General features: G+C 39.9%; 2 protein-coding genes across 4 annotated transcripts in view; both read left to right on the top strand.

Moving 5' to 3' along the window:
* LOC117394989 (hyccin-like) overlaps positions 1 to 2,406 on the top strand; it is a 50,223-nt gene extending 47,817 nt beyond the window's left edge. For 2 of the 3 annotated variants that reach the window (XM_033993792.3, XM_033993793.3), the window contains exon 11: positions 627 to 2,406. In XM_033993792.3, the coding sequence (XP_033849683.1) occupies positions 627 to 1,189 (563 nt within the window). In that variant the 3' untranslated portion in view covers positions 1,190 to 2,406. The remainder of the gene's footprint in view (positions 1 to 626) is intronic. The other variant, XM_033993796.2, reaches the window with a different exon arrangement.
* A 3,063-nt stretch (positions 2,407 to 5,469) lies between these two features.
* On the top strand, positions 5,470 to 19,307 carry si:ch211-254p10.2 (solute carrier family 40 member 1). The gene is made up of 8 exons (XM_059011617.1): positions 5,470 to 5,569; positions 6,167 to 6,234; positions 7,553 to 7,712; positions 10,830 to 10,945; positions 11,996 to 12,122; positions 12,459 to 12,722; positions 13,832 to 14,509; positions 16,843 to 19,307. The coding sequence occupies exons 1-8, from the start codon at positions 5,470 to 5,472 to the stop codon at positions 17,100 to 17,102; spliced, it is 1,773 nt and encodes a 590-aa protein (XP_058867600.1). The 3' UTR covers positions 17,103 to 19,307.
* Positions 19,308 to 20,835: the final 1,528 nt, after the last annotated feature.

Here is a 20,835-nt window from a genome sequence, read left to right on the forward strand (position 1 = left end):
AGATCCTGAGCTGCATGCACTGTGAATTCTGCATCCCTATATAGGTCACTTCTTCAGATTTACTAAATACCAGAGCAAAAGTATAGTATTGATAGTTGTACATTTAATTTAATCTTTTTATTCATTCATCCACAAAATCAGTTTTTAAAATTTTTTATTATTGGTAGGGATGTAGTTTTGAAACAAAAGTTTTCCAGTTTTATGCTGATATCCCCTTTTATTACTCACATTTTTGTCTGGGTCCTTGACTGTGAAGCTCTCCTTATTGTAGGTCCTTTCAAGCCACAGTCAGGGGGTAAAAGGAAGGATCATCTGAGTGGAATGATAATTATCACTAAAATGAATCAAGGTTTCTCTAAATCTTTTGAAGTTTGTTTGGTCTTGTTGCATTTGAACTTTCTGCATGTTTGCTCATTTGTGTATTGTATGTAAAATGCTTGGCTGCTGCTATTAACCTAGACAACATTACATTCAGTAAACCCCTAAATGATGGGTAAGTAAGGATTTATTTTTTAATACAACGAAAAGCTTAGAAAAACATTCCTCAGCTGCACTAGATAAACCTACTTGTACAAGCCTGATTTGTACTAAAACCTGTTGTTGAATCACATCCCTTCTGTTCTTAGATGCTGTGGATTTAACATCCCCAGAGGAACTGATGGAAATCTCCGAAATGGATGAAGGGTTTTGTTCCAGAGCAGCTTCAAACGCCACTCCTCCTGTGATCATTATCAGCAGCAGCAGTGGGAAGACACCTGGGAAGAGCCAGCGAAAGTCTGGAAGCAGCAGGGCTGGGAAGGAGAGGGAGGCTAGCGTGGAGAGCTGCCGGGACCACTTGTCTCGCAAGCAGGCCCAGAGAGCCATGAGCGAGAACCTGGAGCTGCTGTCCTTGAAGAGGCTGACCTTGACGACTAGCCACTCCCTCCCCAAGCCAGGCAGCCTCAGTCTGGCCCGGACTGCCACCGCTGTCTTTAGTAGATCCTTCGAGCAGGTCAGCAACGTCTTTGGGGCCAACAATCCTGTCAGCACAGGCAACACTGCCTCCACCGAGGCCAACCGCTATTCGGCCTGCAGCCTTCAAGAGGAGAAGCTGGCCTATGTCTCAGAAAGAACCGAGCTCTTGGGCCCAAGCTCCAGGCACAAGCAGCGCTCCCCCAGCATCGGCATCCAGCTTTCCACAGACCTGTGAACGTTTCTGTTGGTGGTCACAGAGGGTTATGGTCTTTTTAGTATGGTGTTAAAATCATGTTACCGCTGCTGTGGCGTCTGGTTCAGTTTTAAGTGAAGAAAAAGTTCAATTGCAGGCTTGTTTGTACTGCTGGATTGAAATGACTGAGCAATAATGATAAAAGTATGAGGGTGTTCATGCATTCAGTTGGACTAATATTCAGTGGCTTCTTTGGAAGTATTACCCTTTTAAAATAAGTTCTGTGAATATTAAGAGGAACACAATGAATGGACCCCACTCCAACCCCAGCCTCAGCACTGAATATTACAGTCTGCTTTGATGGTTAAAGATTTAAATTTGAAGTGTTTTTACTGTATTGTTTATAAAAAAAAAAATTTAAAAAGTTAGACCACTATAGAGATTAAGCTGCTGTAAATGGAATAAGAACATAATTTGTAAAGGGATATATTTTTAACAATTTATGATTGACTAAAAATACAAACTTACCTGTACAGGTATGTGAATTTTTAAAAATAAAAACCATGTTTTTAAAAAGCACAAGATCTTGTGCTTTTACATGGGTAAAAATCTGCCACACAGACAAAAAAAACCACAGTACATCTCTGGATGTTTTTTATGGTGATTAACATGTGTGGTGTGCAGTAGATTTTGTCTGGTCCTCTATTTGTTCATTTCCCTTGTTCTTTCTTTTGCACAAGAAAAAGATAACCTGAAGATCACTATTTTACCAAGAACCTGTTTATGTTTATATCTGAAATTGTCATTCTTTTTATAAGCAATACAATGTGTTATTGTCACTTTTGTGTCTATTCTTTTTTATTCTGTTTTGTTTGTTTGATATTTATTTATATTCAGGGCTTTAAAACTGGTTCACGTGTGCATGTTTTATATTGTGAATGTATGTTGTTTCCAATGCAGCAAGGGGAATTTACATCAGAACAGTATCGATTGCCATGGCATTTCATTGATTTATTTTTTTTTTGTGTAAATTGCACCGGCATGACTTGGGCTAGATCTGCGTGTTGGCCAAAAGTCCTGTCCTACTGTTCCGTTCTTAATGATTTTACACAGCACAGTTTTTTTTCTTTTCTTTTTAAATATAGCACACCAGTAAAATCCTATCCAAGTTAGTCTCTTTTTTTCTTCCTGCTGTTTCTCAACATGTTTTTACCTTTTTGTAATGATTTCTAACCAAAATAAAAATCTGTGGTACCTTTTTTCTTTTTTTTTTTTACAGAATATACAGTTTTCTTTTTTAAATGTTTGTGAACAGACTGTTTGGTAAATTAGTCTGCAAAATCTAAACTAAAATGTAGTACATGGTTTAAACATTTCGTCAGTAAATGGGATAACATCAATCACCAGATGTTACTTTTTGTGTTTTTCCTTACAGTATCTGGGGATTTGACACATTGCTCGTGTGGATTGTATAAACTTATATATAATCATTTGAAGTTGTGAGAAGTTATTTTGAAAATTGCATGGCCGCCTTTAAAAAAAAAAAAAAATCCTTTCATTAAAATGTGTTTAAAACATTTTGAAATAAAATAAAAATCCATTCACTATCATAGGTGGTTTTTCTGCTGTACAGGGTTAATGCTGAATACAGATGGATAAACTTACTCTGTACCATGCAATTTGAGCATACAAATAATTGCTTGTCCTGTGCAATCACACTGAGGCTGTACAAAACATGGCAGCAATTAAAACCCAAATTACAGCTGAAGGCTATGTCAAGTAAATGGTCTTTGGTTTAGCTGTCAAATATGAATTATATGCTCAGCCCTGATGGGCCTTGTCAGAGAATCCCACATCTTCAAGGCACATGCAGCTGAAAAATCTAAAACTGTATTATTTAGTAGGCCAGATTCTGCAGTGTACAGCTTTATTTTATGTCCTGTTCCATTATGAGTAAAACAGGCAACATGTTCCCGGGTCTGACTTAAATGCTGCAGCTAAAGTGTAAACTTGAGAATGATATTTGATGTGGATGCTGTCTAATTTTCAATGCGGTCTGTGTCCGTTGCTCCGTCAGCCTAAAACTAATTCCTGGCTTCTGTATGTATGGCTTGCATGATCCCAGGGCTCACTTCATAAACACACTTTTTTGGGCAGTGGTATGTGAAGCTTTTCAGTTCATTCAACCAAGACTTTTTGTTGCAGAAATACAATGAACATGTACTCTAAATAATGAATTATGTTCACATTAATGATTTACAGTCTTCCTAGCGCATGACTACTAGGTAGGTTGTAGGCATTGAGGGACTGGAAGTAAGAAAGACCAATTGAATTCAATGCAGGAGACTAGGAGATACTGGGTTTAAAGCCCTGCTCTTATGCCTTCAATGCAAGTCACAGATTAGGCCATCTAGCTTTGTCTCTGATTAGTCCTAATCTTAACTAATATTAATCCATAGTTTGCACTGATCAGGGTCTGAAACCAGCCATTTACAGTATGTTCTAAGCCTAAATAACCTTTTAATTATTTCATTTCACTTGACCTGTGCGGAGCTACACTGCTGAACCCGTCCCCATGCTGTATGTATGCTTTACTGTAAAGGCCAGATGCATGCCTGCTTTTCCCCCCCTTTATGTTCTTTAGGTCTATGTGACATACAAGTGACCGCGTTGCCTTTTTGGGATGTAAAAGGTGGGTGACATTGTCCAGGGTTGTCACGTGCTTTGGAGAATGCTGGCTCCCTTTGTTAACAATTCCATCAGTTCTGCTTTCCTGGCAATTTCATACAATGGTGCACTTTTTCACACTGATGGTCTTTCAAACTGCTATGGCTTGGACCCCACCCTAGATGAATTAAGAGGGATACTATGTAGGTTACAGGGCAATTGAGTTTTTGAATCACACGGCAAAGGAAATCAGCGGCTGAAAATTATATTTTAAGCAAATCCAAGGTGAGGCAAATCTTTTTTTTTTTTTTTTTTGGTGATTTATTTTGCATTATTTTGAAGAGTGGTCTTTGCTACCGTGGCTTTTAATTCACTCGGTATACTAGACTGCAGTTTGATTCAAAGTAATATACTGTAAAACAAATACTGTATTATTATTATTATTTATTATTATTATTATTGTTATTATTATTATTATTATTATTATTATTATTAATAATAACAATAATAATAATAATAATAATAAATAATAATAATAATACAGTATTTGTTTTACAGTATATTACTTTGAATCAAACTGTAGTCTAGTATACCGAGTGAATTAAAAGCCACGGTAATAATAATAATAACAGTAACAATATTAATAATACTATTTTAGCCTTTGGTTATTCAATCATGCAGCAGTTTATTTAGGATAGACTAGATTATGATATTTATGAAGAATAAAGGGTTGCTGTAGCCTTGTAGCTATTTATTAAATATGTTTAGTATTTAGTAAAATTACCTTGTGAGGTTACAGATTTGTTAGCTTGAATTTGTTTTGGGACCTTTTGTTCGGGTCAATTTTGTGTTTCAGAAATGCTTATTCCTTTAGCAACAGAATTCCCTAACTGATTATTTCAGACCTGTACTTACATATCTATATACCTACAACCTTAAATACAAATTGTCAGGAATATTGTGGTCTTCGATGGGGAGATAAAACTTAGAGATGAAGACAAGAATGTCAACGTATGAAGGTATTATCAATTTACACCTTTCTGCGATGAGGCATCCCTGGATTTTATTGGAGCATTTTACACAAAAAAAAGTTATAGCTTATCCTAGCGAGTTAAGGCTAGATCAAATCACCCACTTATTTTCTTATAGTGTTACCTCAGAGTTCATGATTAAGTGCTGAAAGTTTACTTTAATACTGGTATCTTACTAGAATGTTCAATTTATTGTTGGTTATAAACAGTCTACTCTGAATAACAGAAAACAAGCTTACTGTTGTATGTTAAAACACACTGTTAGACTACAGAACAGGGGCCTTCAAAGCTGGGCCTGTGAGACCAGTGTTGTGATTGCAATGCCAACGGACATACTGTGGAATACTGAAATACTAGCAGAACTAAAGTCTACAGTATTATTCAGGGCTCTCAAACTAGCTCTTTGTCCTGGGACAAGTGATGAAAAGAAATCTTTTGTCTCCCTTAAGAAAAAGCCAAGAGCACACGTAGAACACAGAGCAACGCCTGGCAGTAAAAATAATGGCATAGAAATTACACAAGCAAAAAATAGCATAGCCTTAACTCATATGACAATATGAAAATGAATAATAATAATAATAATAATAATAATAATAATAATAATAAACACCTATACAATAGGAAATGTCCCTGAATACCAAGAAGGCGCAGTGTGGCAGTGTTGTGGAGTTTGAAAGCGACGACACTAAAGAAGAATGGGCAAAAAAGACATGGAGTGTAACAGGTGGGTTTTCCCATTAACTCAATTAGACATGACTGTCTTTCCACTACAGTACATGTTTGATGGCTTTTGTTGGTAAAACATATTGACTCTTAAAATGATAAACTTTCAAGCCTCATTTCAGCTGGCCTATAAGTTGTTGGCATGTAGAGTGATGGTTTCCTGGCTCAATCCTGTCCTCTTTACTCACAGCAGCAGATCATTGATTTATATGGCAAATTAAGGAACATTCCTTACACAGTGCTTGCCAAGCATTGATGGCCATTGCAAACCAAGCTGTTGCTAGTCATAAACTTGCAGGCCTTGAGAGAATGTAAGACGTGCTTTTCTTGCATGACATCATGTTTCAAGATTCCTGTACATGTTCTAGATATTGCTAATAGTTGCCTGGCTGTAGTAAGTTTACAAACATTGACTCTTGGTTTCAGGGAATAATAATAGTGTGAATTATTTAGTAAATATGACTAGTCCCAAGTTTTTGGTGTATATCATGTTCCAATAGCAAATGTTCTCAGTGTAAACTATAATGCCGTAGGTGTGCAATGATTTAATCTCAGAGCAGAGTATATCTATCTTGTGCAACTTGTTTCTCCTGTACAGGATCAGCTTTGATCTACCTCAAGGGCCCAAAGTTTCCAATTTACGTCAGTGGTGCATTGTCCATGTGGGTAAGATGAAGTAAACTACAGTTGACCCTTTGGGAAAGATGAAGTAGAGAAATTAAAATGTAGGTGTATTGACAAGCTAAGTGTGTGAAAGCATTTCAGAACATGCACTACTGTCATTGTTGTTACTGCCTTCGCAGAAATACCTTTTGATAACAATTTTTCGGATATTTTTATTCACGTTTTTGATCCCTAATCAACTGGGGGAATTTACTTCCTACAGGCTTGGAAAAAATACTTCAGTTTCCCATCAAAAAGTCCCATGTTTCTAGCATAATAAAAACACTTTCAATGACTGCTGTTGTTGAAACAGAAAAAGCTGTAATATGGTTGAGAAGGAGTTTCATGGCACATGCCCTAGAAATAAATATATAAAAAAAACAAATTGCAGAATTGTGTATATTGTAATGTTGAGTGAAAATAAGGAGTCAGACAACCGCAGCAAGATCTCGTTCGCTAAACAGCTGACTTTATTCAGCAAGGGTCAGCACACAACAGCGCAGCCCACAGCAGCATGCAAGCTGACCCTTTATACACAAAAACCCTGCGAAAACATTTAGACATAGCAAAACACGTTATTGGGCCCCACAAACCGAACGAGGGACAAACGATTGGACAACATTCACAAGCACACTGGGACCACGACTCGATCACGCTGCCCCCACCCTACAGGTGCACTTGCTCGCATGCACAGGCACTCGGGTCATAGACAAAACATGGAACAGCAACACAAAACAATACAACACATAACACTTAGTACAGATCGCTACAATATAAAGAAATGTGCAAAAACAATGTAAAACACAGGAGCCAGCAACTGTAGTGCGGCTGTTATAAAAGTCATGTTGAGTTCTGTACAGTGTTGCTGACTTGAGTGGCAGAACTCTTAGAAGCAGGTCTGTCTCAGAGACTAAATTGATTCACAAAAAACGGTATGTGCATTTAGCACAGAGGTGTTGAAAGCTGCACCAACACCAGGTCAGGTGCCCTTGTCTAATGAGGTAATTACAGAACTTGGCTAAAATATCATGTGTACTGTGTATGTGTATGCAGTACTGTAGTAATACAGTGTGACAACTTCTCTCTTAAGAAACATACCATAACATATTGCATTTATTTGATCTTATTTGAGATTTAAGTAATACACATTTAAATAACGAACAGATATTTTGGTGACTTTAGTTTCAAGTGAGTTGTACAGACAATGTTACTTGTATTGAATCTCCTGCTTTCTAGTTCAAACTCATGAATTCGACACTGTGAGGGACTTGCTCAACAGCAGACCAAACTTTTTCTTATTTTTTCCCCTCTTCTCTCTTAGGGCGACCGCATGTGGCACTTTGCAATTTCTGTGTTCCTTATTGAGCTTTATGGGCATAACCTGCTTCTGACTGCTATATTCGGTCTAGTGGTAGCAGGTTCTGTGCTGCTGTTTGGGGCTTTGATTGGTGACTGGGTTGATAGAAATCCAAGAAACAAAGGTATGTCCGGTAATAAAAAGCAAGTTCTTGTCTGAATTTGCTGAATAGCTGCTACGTGTTAATGTTAGCAGGGATCTAGCTAGGATCACTTAAGAATATGGTTGCCATTGGGTGCGTTAAGTAACTGAACGGCTCAGAGCGAGATTTCTTCCACTCACTCGGATCACCGATGGAATCTGCTCTGCAGCACTCTGAGTTGCTCAGGAGGAGTGGACCTGAGCATGCCATTGAGTGGGTTCTTTCACAGAGTTGCTCCGAGCGACTCAGTTACTTTAATGCAACCAGTGACAAACAATGGCCATTGGTGATTTCCAATTTGCTACAGTACAAGCTTTTCATCTTGGTTAGTTGAATCAATCCCTGTCAGATTATTTATGGATCTGAAAAATTCCCTCTGTTTCCTTATCCTTATTCCAATAGTTTAGTAAATTAACTGTATATATGAGTCATTAATAATAAAGCCTGGCTGTGGTTATGAAAGGTAGCAAGATAACTGAATCTCCTATACAACTTACTCAGAAATTCCCCACCGAAGGAAATATATATCAATGCATGTCAAGGAGATGTTGGAGCTGAACACTTAAAACAATGCTTTTGTTTGCCTTGAGAAATAGAAATATGGGATTATTGATGATGCAACACTTCACACTCAGTATAAACTCTACTTGCTAAACTAACCTGCATCGTGGTGCTAGTTTTCAAGAACACCAGCTTCTCCACTGCCAGGAATTGTCTTTGTCCGTAGTGTCCGTATTGTGTCAGGTCTGGTCAGGGTGGGTAGACAAGAAGAAAGAATATGAAGCTAATGCTTTCCATTCAGTTTGATTTCTTAATTAATTCGTCATTCCTAAATGGCCACTTGATTGTTTATTTGCTAATATGTAATTTTTTTTTTTTTTTAGTCTGGTGTTAAACAGACTCTGTAACTGCACACTGTTTAAAGTCGTCCCCCGCCCCCGCCCCCGCCCCCGCCCCCGCCCCCGCCCCCGCCCCGCCCCGCCCCGCCCCGCCCCCCCAAAAAAACCTAGACCGTACATGGAGCAACCATTAGATTAGTGTTTGTTATTTTGCATGTTAAAATGTATGGTTTTGTTCTGAGTCGTACAGTGATAATTATATCAGTATATTCTTAGGGACTGGCCAGTAACTTCATTCAGTCAGACTGCAATGTAACATTGAGCAAGATTTACATAAAAACAAAAACTGTTATTCCTAAGAAACAACTGGTGTTCAGTTACAGACGTGCTCAAATTTGTTGGTACCCCTCCACAAAAAACGAAGAATGCACAATTTTCTCTGAAATAACTTGAAACTGACAAAAGTAATTGGCATCCATCATTGTTTATTCCATATTTAATAGAAATCACTTTGCTTTTGATTTTTTATTCAACATAATATTGTAAATAATAAAACAAATGAAAATGGCATGGACAAAAATGATGGGACCGCTAACCTAATATTTTGTTGCACAACCTTTAGAGGCAATCACTGCAATCAAACGTTTTCTGTAGCTCTCAATGAGACTTCTGCACCTGTTAACAGGTAGTTTGGCCCACTCTTCCTGAGCAAACTGCTTTGATGGGTGCCTTCTCCAGACTGCAAGTTTCAGCTCTTTCCATAGATGTTCGATAGGATTCAGATCAGGACTCATAGAAGGCCACTTCAGAATAGTCCAATGTTTTGTTCTTATCCATTCTTGGGTGCTTTTAGCTGTGTGTTTTGGGTCATTATCCTGTTGGAGGACCCATGACCTGCGACTGAGACAGAGCTTTCTGACACTGGGCAGTACATTTCGCTCCAGAATGCCTTGATAGTCTTGAGATTTCATTGTGCCCTGCACAGATTCAAGGCACCCTGTGCCAGGTGCAGCAAAGCAGCCCCAAAACATAACCGAGCCTCCTCCATGTTTCACTGTAGGTATGGTGTTCTTTTCTTTGAAAGCTTCATTTTTTCGTCTGTGAACATAGAGCTGATGTGACTTGCCAAAAAGCTCCAGTTTTGACTCATCTGTCCAAAGGACATTCTCCCAGAAGGATTGTGGCTTGTCAATATGCATTTTAGCAAATTCCAGTCTGGCTTTTTTATGTTTTTCTGTCAAAAGTGGAGTCCTCCTGGGTCTTCTTCCATGGAGCCCACTTTCGCTCAAAAAGCGACCGATGGTGCGATCAGAAACTGACGTACCTTCACCTTGGAGTTCAGCTTGTATCTCTTTTGCAGTTATCCTTGGTTCTTTTTCTACCATTAGCACTATCCTTCTGTTCACTCTGGGGTCGATTTTCCTCTTGCGGCCGTGCCCAGGGAGGTTGGCTACAGTTCCATGGACCTTAAACTTCTTAATAATATTTGCAACTGTTGTCAAGGGAACATCAAGCTGCTTGGAGATGGTCTTGTAGCCTTTACCTTTACCATGCTCGTCTATTATTTTCTTTCTGATCTCCTCAGACAACTCTGTCCTTTGCTTTCTCTGGTCCATGTTCAGTGTGGTGCACACAATGGTACCAAACAGCACAGTGACTACTTTTCTCCATTTAAATAGGCTGAATGACTGATTACAAGATTGGAGACATGTGTGATACTAATTAAAGAAACTAATTAGTTTGAAATATCGCTATAATCCAATTATTTATTATCTTTTCTAAGGGGTACCAACAAATGTGTCCAGGCCATTTTAGAATATCTTTGTAAAATAAGCAATAATTCATCTCTTTTCACAGCTTCTTTGCTTTATTCTATGACATACCAAAGGCATGCAGGTATACATGATAAAATAGCTTTTAATTTCATCACTTTTCAGGAGGAATGAAGCATTATTTCAATGAGCTGTAAGGGTACCAACAAATTTGAGCAAGTCTGTATTAGTAGTTTGTAATTTCTGTTTAAATTATGCCAAATAGCGGATCCTTAAAAAATGTTTATTTTTGTTTGTTGATAAAATGGCCTACTTTATACTCAAGCTAAATGCAATTTGCCTTCTAAGGCGTTTTTTAAAGTTTTAAGTGAGCCAGGCTAAAGTGGCCTAACAACAATGTGATAATGTCGTCTTGGTAACGGCCATCTTTTCAGTGGTTGTGAAAGTATACAGTACAATTTAAAAGAAAGTTGTTTGTTTTGTTCTAGTTGCACATGCATCCTTGTTCATTCAGAACATATCCGTCACTGTCTGCAGCATTGTGCTGATGTTGGTGTTTTCTTACAAACAGTGGATTGAACACATTTGGGATGGCTGGTTAACTGTGAGTATTCCTTCTATCAGTCTTACATCTTAAGTTTCAGTTTCATCACTTCTTGATTCTACTGATTAAATACTTCACATCTGCATTACAAAGTCTTCAATGACGGCTCTGAGAGTTGTTATACTAGCTGTGTTTCAGTGCTGGGTCACTTTTTATTGTAGCCTGTACAGTGCATATTTCAAAAAATTATCTGGTTAAGATACTGTACTGTGTATCACAACAACCAACGCTGATATAACTTTAGTTTAAAACATGATCACACACTTAGCACATAACTCTAGCATGCACTGTCATTCTGCCTTGATCACCCTCAACAACAAAAACCAGTTACATACAGTATGAGGCGCATACTCAGCCCTACCTACAAATGAAAATGCATTTTCTACTTTATGTTGGAGGAGTGAGACATAAAAAAGGGGTTTGACACCGAAAGATATATAATTTTGAATACTGAACCAGTGTCGGCAGCCATTAGAAAAAATAAACATTTTGGGGGCTAAAGAGGAACAAATATCACACCCAGTAATTCTGCATTAGAGTTAGCATTTGAGGGTACTTTTGGGGTTTCCTGCTTATTACATGTTGTATTAGGAATACAGTACTAAGATATTTAGTAAACAAGAGGTTTAATTGTTTGAATGAACAAAACACTTCAGATACCAATGCACTTGATGGTCAGCTTTATCATTAAATAATTAGCATGTAATTGAAGACTGTATTTCAGGGGTACCAAGATAATTAGTAAACAAGCTTTTTACTTTTTTCTTATTGGAATGAATTACAAAGTGAAAAGAAATACTAAAAACAAAGAGTTAACTATTTGCAAGCCCTTAAATAAAATGTCTTGGCAGTTTTTATTTCTGCTTCGGTAATTTTTTAGGGTGCATTTTTTTTACCTTGTGCTAATCACAATTAAAGTAAAAAAAAAAAAAAAAAAAAAAAAAAGCTTTGAGAATATAACCAAAACAGATATTTGTATTTATTTTTATTATAAAAAATCCAGATGCGTATTGTCTTATTTAACATGTTGCATCGTACAACTCACAAAAGGTGGTTTGTTATACGGTGGTGATCATCCTGGCAGATGTGGCGAACCTTGCGAGCACGGCCCTGACCATCGCCATTCAGAGGGACTGGATCGTCGTCATCACAGGGTACAACAGAGGACACCTTGCGGGTAAGAGAGACATGGGGACAGCTGATACTAAAAATACAAGTGTATCATGGACTGATCCCACACCTCACATTCCAGTAAATGGACAGGACAACTAAATCATTTATACTGAGACACAGAAGCAGTTTGTGTCTGGTTTCATGTAAGATAAAATGAGCACAATTCTGCCAGATTCTCTGACAAACATGAAAGTTCTGAAGTGAAAGAACTGAAGTTTACAGAAATACTAAATGTCAAAACATAATTCCATGTCTTTGAAAGGTTATGTTTTTCATTGTTCTGAAAACCCACTGTATCTTGTCCTGTCACTCATTTCTTTTCTCCATTGGTCTCATTCAGAGATGAACGCCACCATGAGGAGAATCGATCAGGTGACGAACATCCTGGCTCCTCTGGCAGTGGGTCAGGTGATGACCTTGGCCTCCAATGTGGTTGGTTGTGGTTTCATACTTGGCTGGAACCTGGTCTCTTTGATGGTGGAGTTTTTTTTCCTCTCGAGAGTCTATAAAATAGTTCCAGCCTTGTCTACGAAACCAAAGCCCAAAGAGTGTGAAGATCAGCTTCAGTGTCTGGAGAGGCAGATAGAAATGATGAACCTACAAGGCAAGTATAAAAATGAATACAACACAACAACAAATAACTAACACATCATAAAAACTTATGAACATCCAGGATACAGCTCTGTTTGTGTTAGAGCTAATATCAAATGAAATTATCTTTACTTTGAAGGAAGTGCAGCAACTGCAGGTGTATCCAGGATGGAAAGGGTCAACTGGGCAGTCAGTGATAATAATTACAGAGCAATTATTATGGCAAAAATCCATTTTCCCAACAAAACATTGCTATTAAGTATTATATTTTAGTAGTCAGATAAATGGCTGTTCTAATGGTAATAAAACCTTTTTTACTAAATGAGAACCTCATTTTTCAACATCTGAGAGTAGAAACATTTCTTCAAAACTATATTTTTTGACATAGTGAATAATAAAACAGTTTGCATGATGGGAAATTACTATTTAATCAGTTACTAGACTTTTAACACCCGAAGAAAGGATGTTTATATGTGGGTTACACCATTCTGTCATGAGCTGGATGCCCTGTCATGAGTTGGTCATATTTTAACAGTGGTTCATTTAAATGAGAAGGTTCCTGTGAATAGTGCCTTGGAGACAGGGAGGCAATGACGGGTTTATTGTAAAATCAATGGTACTGATTGATCATTTTTATTAAATGCCATATTTTTTTATTTTATTTTCCCTGCTGTTCATGTTGATTTTTCTCTCTATGTAGATTGTTTTTAACAAGTTCAAATCAAGTCCACATGCCTCACAATCTGTGTACAACAATGCCCTGGCAAACCAGTCACAGCTCTTTGTTGCAAGAGATTTTTTTTCTTCTGTGCATTACAAACTGAACACTTAGTGAAATGTCATCACGTTGTGAGTCTATCAGAGTCTCCCTCCAAGTAGGCATACAGGTATTTCTTAGTCTGCTTAAGGTCGAGGTATGGGTCCAGGGAAACAAAAAGAGACAAAGCATTACCTACTGTACCTGAAATCTAAAAGTATACCACATTTAACCATACAAACCAGTTCTATGGAAGAACATACATTCTCCCTAGTAACAGCCTATTTGCATATCTTGGTATCAGCTCAAACCACAAGTGACGTTCTGTGCAAGAAAGATGCAAAAATGATCCCATTGTCTTGCAGGTGATCTCCGGGTTGCCGAGGTACCTGAATTTACAGAAGAGAACTGCCACATCAGCTTGCATCTCAAAGAAATCACAAGTCTTCCATTGTGCCTGAGAAAGCTTAAATGGCTGCTAAGCACCTGCAAAGATGGCTGGAAGGCTTATTACAGGCAATCTGTGTTCCTGGCTGGCATGGGCTTAGCCTTTCTCTACACCACGGTCTTGGGGTTTGACTGTATAACGACTGGGTACGCCTACACTCAGGGGATCAGCGGGTCTCTGCTCAGCCTGCTCATGGGGGTCTCAGCTGTGACTGGACTCATGGGCACCATCATGTTCACCAAGCTGAGAAGAGTCTATGGCTTGATGACCACAGGGATCATATCGAGCTGCCTTCACCTGGCATGCCTGATGCTTTGTGTGTCTTCTGTCTTTGCACCTGGCAGCCCCTTGCACCTCAACATGTTGTCCCCCTTTCCGGATTCCAATTCCTCTGCTAATGAGGGTAATTCAGGGCAGAAGGAGCTGCATGCATTCAGTCTCCGAGGCAGTGTCAACCAGCCCCTGTTACCAGACCGCTCCTCCATACACTGGACCAACAACACTGTGCTGTTTGAGCACGTGCCCTCGGGAAATGCCCCAGACTCCTACATCTCCATTATACTGCTCTTCCTGGGGGTCATTACTGCAAGAATCGGTGAGTTTGAAACGCACAGGGTACTTTGCATTCAGGGATGGGCAAAATTAATGATTTATATTATTGTTTACAAAATATATTCACATAATCTTGTAATGCACAGTTAAACATACTGTGACAAAGTGCCCCCAGGTCAAGGCTGGTTTGCACCCTTTTTATTTATTTCTTAGCAGACCCCCTTATCCAGGGCGACATACAATTATTTTGACATACAATTACATTATTATTTTTTTTTTTTCCTCATTATTTTGACATACAATTACCTATTTATACAGTTGGGTTTTTACTGGAGCAATCTAGGTAAAGTACCTTGCTCAAGGGTACAGCAGCAGTGTCCCCTACCAGGGATTGAACCCACGACCCTCCGGTCAAGAGTCCAGAGCCCTAACCACTACTCCACACTGCTGCCTTTGAACAGTAGACCCAGACACAGGCTGGTTTGCACCCTTTGAACAGTAGACCCAGACACAGGCTGGTTTGCACCCTTTGAACAGTAGACCCAGACACAGGCTGGTTTGCACCCTTTGAACAGTAGACTCAGACACAAGCTGGTTTGCACCCTTTGAACAGTAGACCCAGACACAGGCTGGTTTGCACCCTTTGAACAGTAGACCCAGACACAGGCTGGTTTGCACCCTTTGAACAGTAGACCCAGACACAGGCTGGTTTGCACCCTTTGAACAGTAGACCCAGACACAAAACTGTAAAGCGCTTTTTGTGCACTTTTATTATAAACAAAACACAAAAACAAAAGCCTAGCTCCTACTTGGAGCACTAGCTAAACCTTTACCCAAAACTGAACTGGCATGGGACCGCTAATCGGTTTACCCATTTCAAAACACATGTACAAGTGCATACCACACATAGGTGTGTGCACGCCTCCTACTTCACCCACCAACAAACATGCAATCCAAACTGTAAGATATAAATATTATATAGTAGGAATACTATATAGATATAATATAAGTTACTACAGTGAGCCAGCATCACAAATACAAATAACCAAAAGAAAGACCAGAAAAAAAGACGACAAAAATAATTCGGAAAAGTTGCAATTTGTTTTACTTACAGTTTTTAATCCTCAGAAAACAGTATAATTACAGACTTGTCTAAATTAGATAGAGTAGTTTACTGATGGGCAGAGTCACCCACTGAAGCAGCAGGGAGCAAAAGCTTTCTGAGAATTAATTAAGTCGTCAATCTAATGTGCTTTCTTGGTTCTATTTTAATGCCTTTTAATTGCACTCATGGCAGAAGTAAAAACTGTTCTATTTAGAGATCATCAGGACTCTTCATTGACACATAATACAAGAAGTAGCATCATTGAATTAAATCGCTGTACTCAGACTTATTGAAAGCGACGTAGGAGCTGCAAGCAGTTCTGCAATCTTTATCTCACTGCTAATAAAGACAATCCAACAGGCATTAGATCCAAACATGTGGCTCACATCATGAACTGCATTTCTAAACAGATAAGGGAGAAAAAAAACAAACTGTGGATGCTAATACAATGATAAATAAGATTTACAAAGTAGAGAGCAAACAAACTTGGCTATGACAAGTTATTGGCACCATGTGAATTCATTAGATTTTTCGTAGCTTCTTCAAGGTAGAGTACTTCCCCTTCATAATGTAACTGTCCAGATTAGGATAATGTTTATAATATAAATAGAGAGACTAACCCTTTTGCCATCAACTGTTGGTGAGCTGGTGACCAGCTAACACTGAGCAACTACCAGGTATATAAAACCCCAAACATGGTTTACAACACATACGGTAGCTTAATGTAGACAAAAACTTTACTGAAAAGGTATTTTTCTTGGACTTGTTTTTAGCCAGCTCCTCAAACAGCAACAAGTCTTCTGAACCAGCATGACTAGCTGAAAAACAGCAAACCACCAGCTTTGACCAGCGTACACCAGTGCTGGTCATCGCTGGAATTTCCATTCAATCCAGTGGTTTATTGCTATTGATCGTTAATGAGAAATGTAAACGGTACAAATGCACAGAAATAGTTTTCAGAAATCCAGCTGTTTCAGGAGTGGTACACTGTACCTTATTTCTATCACAAAACAGAGAACCTTATCTCACACGAACACAACGTCACAGCCAAACAAATCTGTTGCACTTGGCGAGGTGCTTATCTTTCTAGGTGTCTTTATCGTGCATAGAGGTTGGTAAGTGGTTTGAAAAACAGCTGCCCATAAAACTCCTTAAGTTACACTGACAATAGGTTTCCAGTGATTCTGGGGCTACAACCCATTAACACATTTGCAGTTGAGCACACAGGGCTGCTGAATTGCCTCTGACACCATCCCTCTTTCCTTCCTCAGGCCTGTGGTCCTTTGATCTGACTGTCACCCAGCTTCTACAGGAGACCATACCCGAGTCAGAGCGGGGGGTGGTGAACGGGGTCCAGAGCTCCATGAACTACCTGATGGACCTCATGCACTTCATCATGGTGATATCCGCGCCCCAGCCCCAGCACTTTGGAATCCTGGTCATCATATCTGTCTTGTTCGTCACAGCTGGGCACACCATGTACTTCCTCTATGTTAGAGAAGCTAAAAGAAAACGCAGGCCTAAGACGTAAAGCAGGCAAACAACAGCAAAAAATACATCAATCCCAGGCCTGTGAAATGAATGTCTCTTTCAGTAATGCCGGTGTTCATATTGCCATGACACAATGCAATAAAATCTCAGCCATTCATTTTCATTCTCACACCACAGGTATCCATCAAGAGAATACGCTCTAATGCATTATCGGGAGCAGCCAACAAACCTGTCTGTCAACAGAGACATAAAGTGGTGAGTCAGACAGATTGTGCAAGTACAGTCGGCTCTGAAATACAGCATACACTGATACCATACACAGGAAACACAAGTAGTTAGAGGATGATTTTAGCCATCCATTACACCATGCAAAGCTTTGAGGGCTAATTCAGCAGCTAGAAGCTAGATCAGCAAGCTCTATTCCATCCCAAATCACTGTAAGTCTGCAAGCAATGAGAGGATACATTAGTAATGTTTTTGTTTTGTTCATGACAGAACAATGGGCTTAAAATGAAGGGCACCAGTTTGCCTTGGTGAGTAGGTTAGTAGGAGTAAGTGTTTTGCAAGCTTAATGGGGAAAAAAAAAACCCAAACAAGCTTTACTGAATTCAACAATTTAATTTGCTTTTTAAGGTGCTTTAGAAAATATGAAAAGCTTTGTCCTTCGATTAGAAACTATGAGTATGGAACAGAGTTACAGTATATAAGTAGAAGTTATAATTAGCAAGCAGGGCTGTAAGCATCAAGGCACGATTCTGATTTAAATTCCCTTGGCTGTGCCCCGCTTACACTCTCAAATGTACAACTAACCACATCAGCATGAACTGATAACCCACAGATCGATCAATTTCAACATTTTGTAGACCATACAGCACTACCCATATACTGTAAAGTACATCAAGACTTTAAGTCTCACCTCAAACCTATAAAAGTATTCACTGGTAATAAACCCATTGTCACACATCAGGATGTGCACTTCAGATTCAATAGATTCAGTGTTACATAGAGGGCAGGTATAAAATTGGGTTGGTTCTGCCTTTAGCAGCTTTGCCCAATACCAAGTATAGTATGTTATGATTTTGTCAACAGTAGTGTATAAAAACTGTAGGTGTTATCTTAGAAAGTTAAATGTCAGTAAATTACATTTAGTGACAGGAGTTTGTATATACGTGATTATCAATCTGGTACATGTCATTTGTACAGGCTGGTTATAATGCGAATTGGGGGCTAAACACCATGGTGGAGAAATAGTACAGTACATCCCTAATTTACAAAGATAAATCATGCAACCTGTTGTCCAGCCTGGACACTGTGACAATGAGGAGCACCAGGGCTGGCTCCAGAAATAATTCCTAGGGGCGTGTGGCAGTCTGGCTCGCAGTGGTGAGGTGGATGACGTCACGGACCAGGAAGTAACTGACACCAAAACAAGGGATGGGCGGGTGAAGCTGAGTGCAGTAGCACTCAGCGTATTTATTAACAAACAAAATATTTAAACAAAACACAAAACAAAAGGGCACGAGGGCCAAACGAATAAACAAACAAACAAGTAAGTGTCGTGCTGGACAATCCAGCACGTTTTAGCAATTGTTTTTCGAATGTTGCTCGCTCTCTCCGCTCCCCATACTCTCCTCTGTACACCCAACCCCAAGTGCAGAGAGTTGCAGGTTTATATACTCTGGCCGAGGGATTAACTAGTAGTTAATTATCTTATTATCCCTCGGCCAGAGTCTGCACGCGTTTGGTAAGGATGCATGACTGTCAGCTAGTTAAATAATCAGTAGCTGATCAGCCATGCATCCTCACGGGGTTTTTAAATATAATAATAAAAGACGCGGCGCTTTTACCCGCGCCGCAAACAAAAATACAAATAATAATACATAGAGGCGGGACACTCCGCCACACATGCCCCCCCTTGTGCGCAGCACACATGGCCTTTTCGGCCACCTCCCCCCTTAGTCCCCAAGTCCCGGTTAGCAGTCCCGGCGCAGGAACAGGGGCAGCAACGGACCAAAGGTGGCGGCCACGGTGGGATGTCCTCCTCCAACCCAAACAGCCGTAGCGTTCCAAAGGCCCGCGCACCGGCCGGCTCCTCTGGCCAAAATATTTTTGGGGGTGGTCTCCAGACCTGCCCCCCCTTCTTCATGGCCGGCCGCTCCCCTCCGTGGGGCTCCGGCCACCCTTTCTCCTGCAGCGAAATTGCTGCGGGGGAAGCTGGTCTCCTGACCTCCCCCCCCTTCTTCATGACTGGTAGCTGCCCTTCACGGGGCTCCAGCCATAGTATTTCCTGCTGCAAAAGTGCGGCTGGGGGAGCTGGTCTCCTGACCTCCCCCCCCTTTTCCGTGGCCGGCAGCTCCCCTTCATGGGGCTCCCTCCACACTCTATCCTGTCGCGAAAGTGCGGCTGGGGAAGCTGGTCTCCTGACCTTCCCCCTCCTCTTCACGGCCAGCAGTTCCCCTGTCACCCAGCTTCTACAGGAGACCATACCCGAGTCAGAGCGGGGGGTGGTGAACGGGGTCCAGAGCTCCATGAACTACCTGATGGACCTCATGCACTTCATCATGGTGATATCCGCGCCCCAGCCCCAGCACTTTGGAATCCTGGTCATCATATCTGTCTTGTTCGTCACAGCTGGGCACACCATGTACTTCCTCTATGTTAGAGAAGCTAAAAGAAAACGCAGGCCTAAGACGTAAAGCAGGCAAACAACAGCAAAAAATACATCAATCCCAGGCCTGTGAAATGAATGTCTCTTTCAGTAATGCCGGTGTTCATATTGCCATGACACAATGCAATAAAATCTCAGCCATTCATTTTCATTCTCACACCACAGGTATCCATCAAGAGAATACGCTCTAATGCATTATCGGGAGCAGCCAACAAACCTGTCTGTCAACAGAGACATAAAGTGGTGAGTCAGACAGATTGTGCAAGTACAGTCGGCTCTGAAATACAGCATACACTGATACCATACACAGGAAACACAAGTAGTTATAGGATGATTTTAGCCATCCATTACACCATGCAAAGCTTTGAGGGCTAATTCAGCAGCTAGAAGCTAGATCAGCAAGCTCTATTCCATCCCAAATCACTGTAAGTCTGCAAGCAATGAGAGGATACATTAGTAATGTTTTTGTTTTGTTCATGACAGAACAATGGGCTTAAAATGAAGGGCACCAGTTTGCCTTGGTGAGTAGGTTAGTAGGAGTAAGTGTTTTGCAAGCTTAATGGGGAAAAAAAAAACCCAAACAAGCTTTACTGAATTCAACAATTTAATTTGCTTTTTAAGGTGCTTTAGAAAATATGAAAAGCTTTGTCCTTCGATTAGAAACTATGAGTATGGAACAGAGTTACAGTATATAAGTAGAAGTTATAATTAGCAAGCAGGGCTGTAAGCATCAAGGCACGATTCTGATTTAAATTCCCTTGGCTGTGCCCCGCTTACACTCTCAAATGTACAACTAACCACATCAGCATGAACTGATAACCCACAGATCGATCAATTTCAACATTTTGTAGACCATACAGCACTACCCATATACTGTAAAGTACATCAAGACTTTAAGTCTCACCTCAAACCTATAAAAGTATTCACTGGTAATAAACCCATTGTCACACATCAGGATGTGCACTTCAGATTCAATAGATTCAGTGTTACATAGAGGGCAGGTATAAAATTGGGTTGGTTCTGCCTTTAGCAGCTTTGCCCAATACCAAGTATAGTATGTTATGATTTTGTCAACAGTAGTGTATAAAAACTGTAGGTGTTATCT

The sequence above is a fragment of the Acipenser ruthenus genome, chromosome 3, assembly GCF_902713425.1.
Source record: "Acipenser ruthenus chromosome 3, fAciRut3.2 maternal haplotype, whole genome shotgun sequence".
NCBI lineage: Eukaryota > Metazoa > Chordata > Actinopteri > Acipenseriformes > Acipenseridae > Acipenser > Acipenser ruthenus.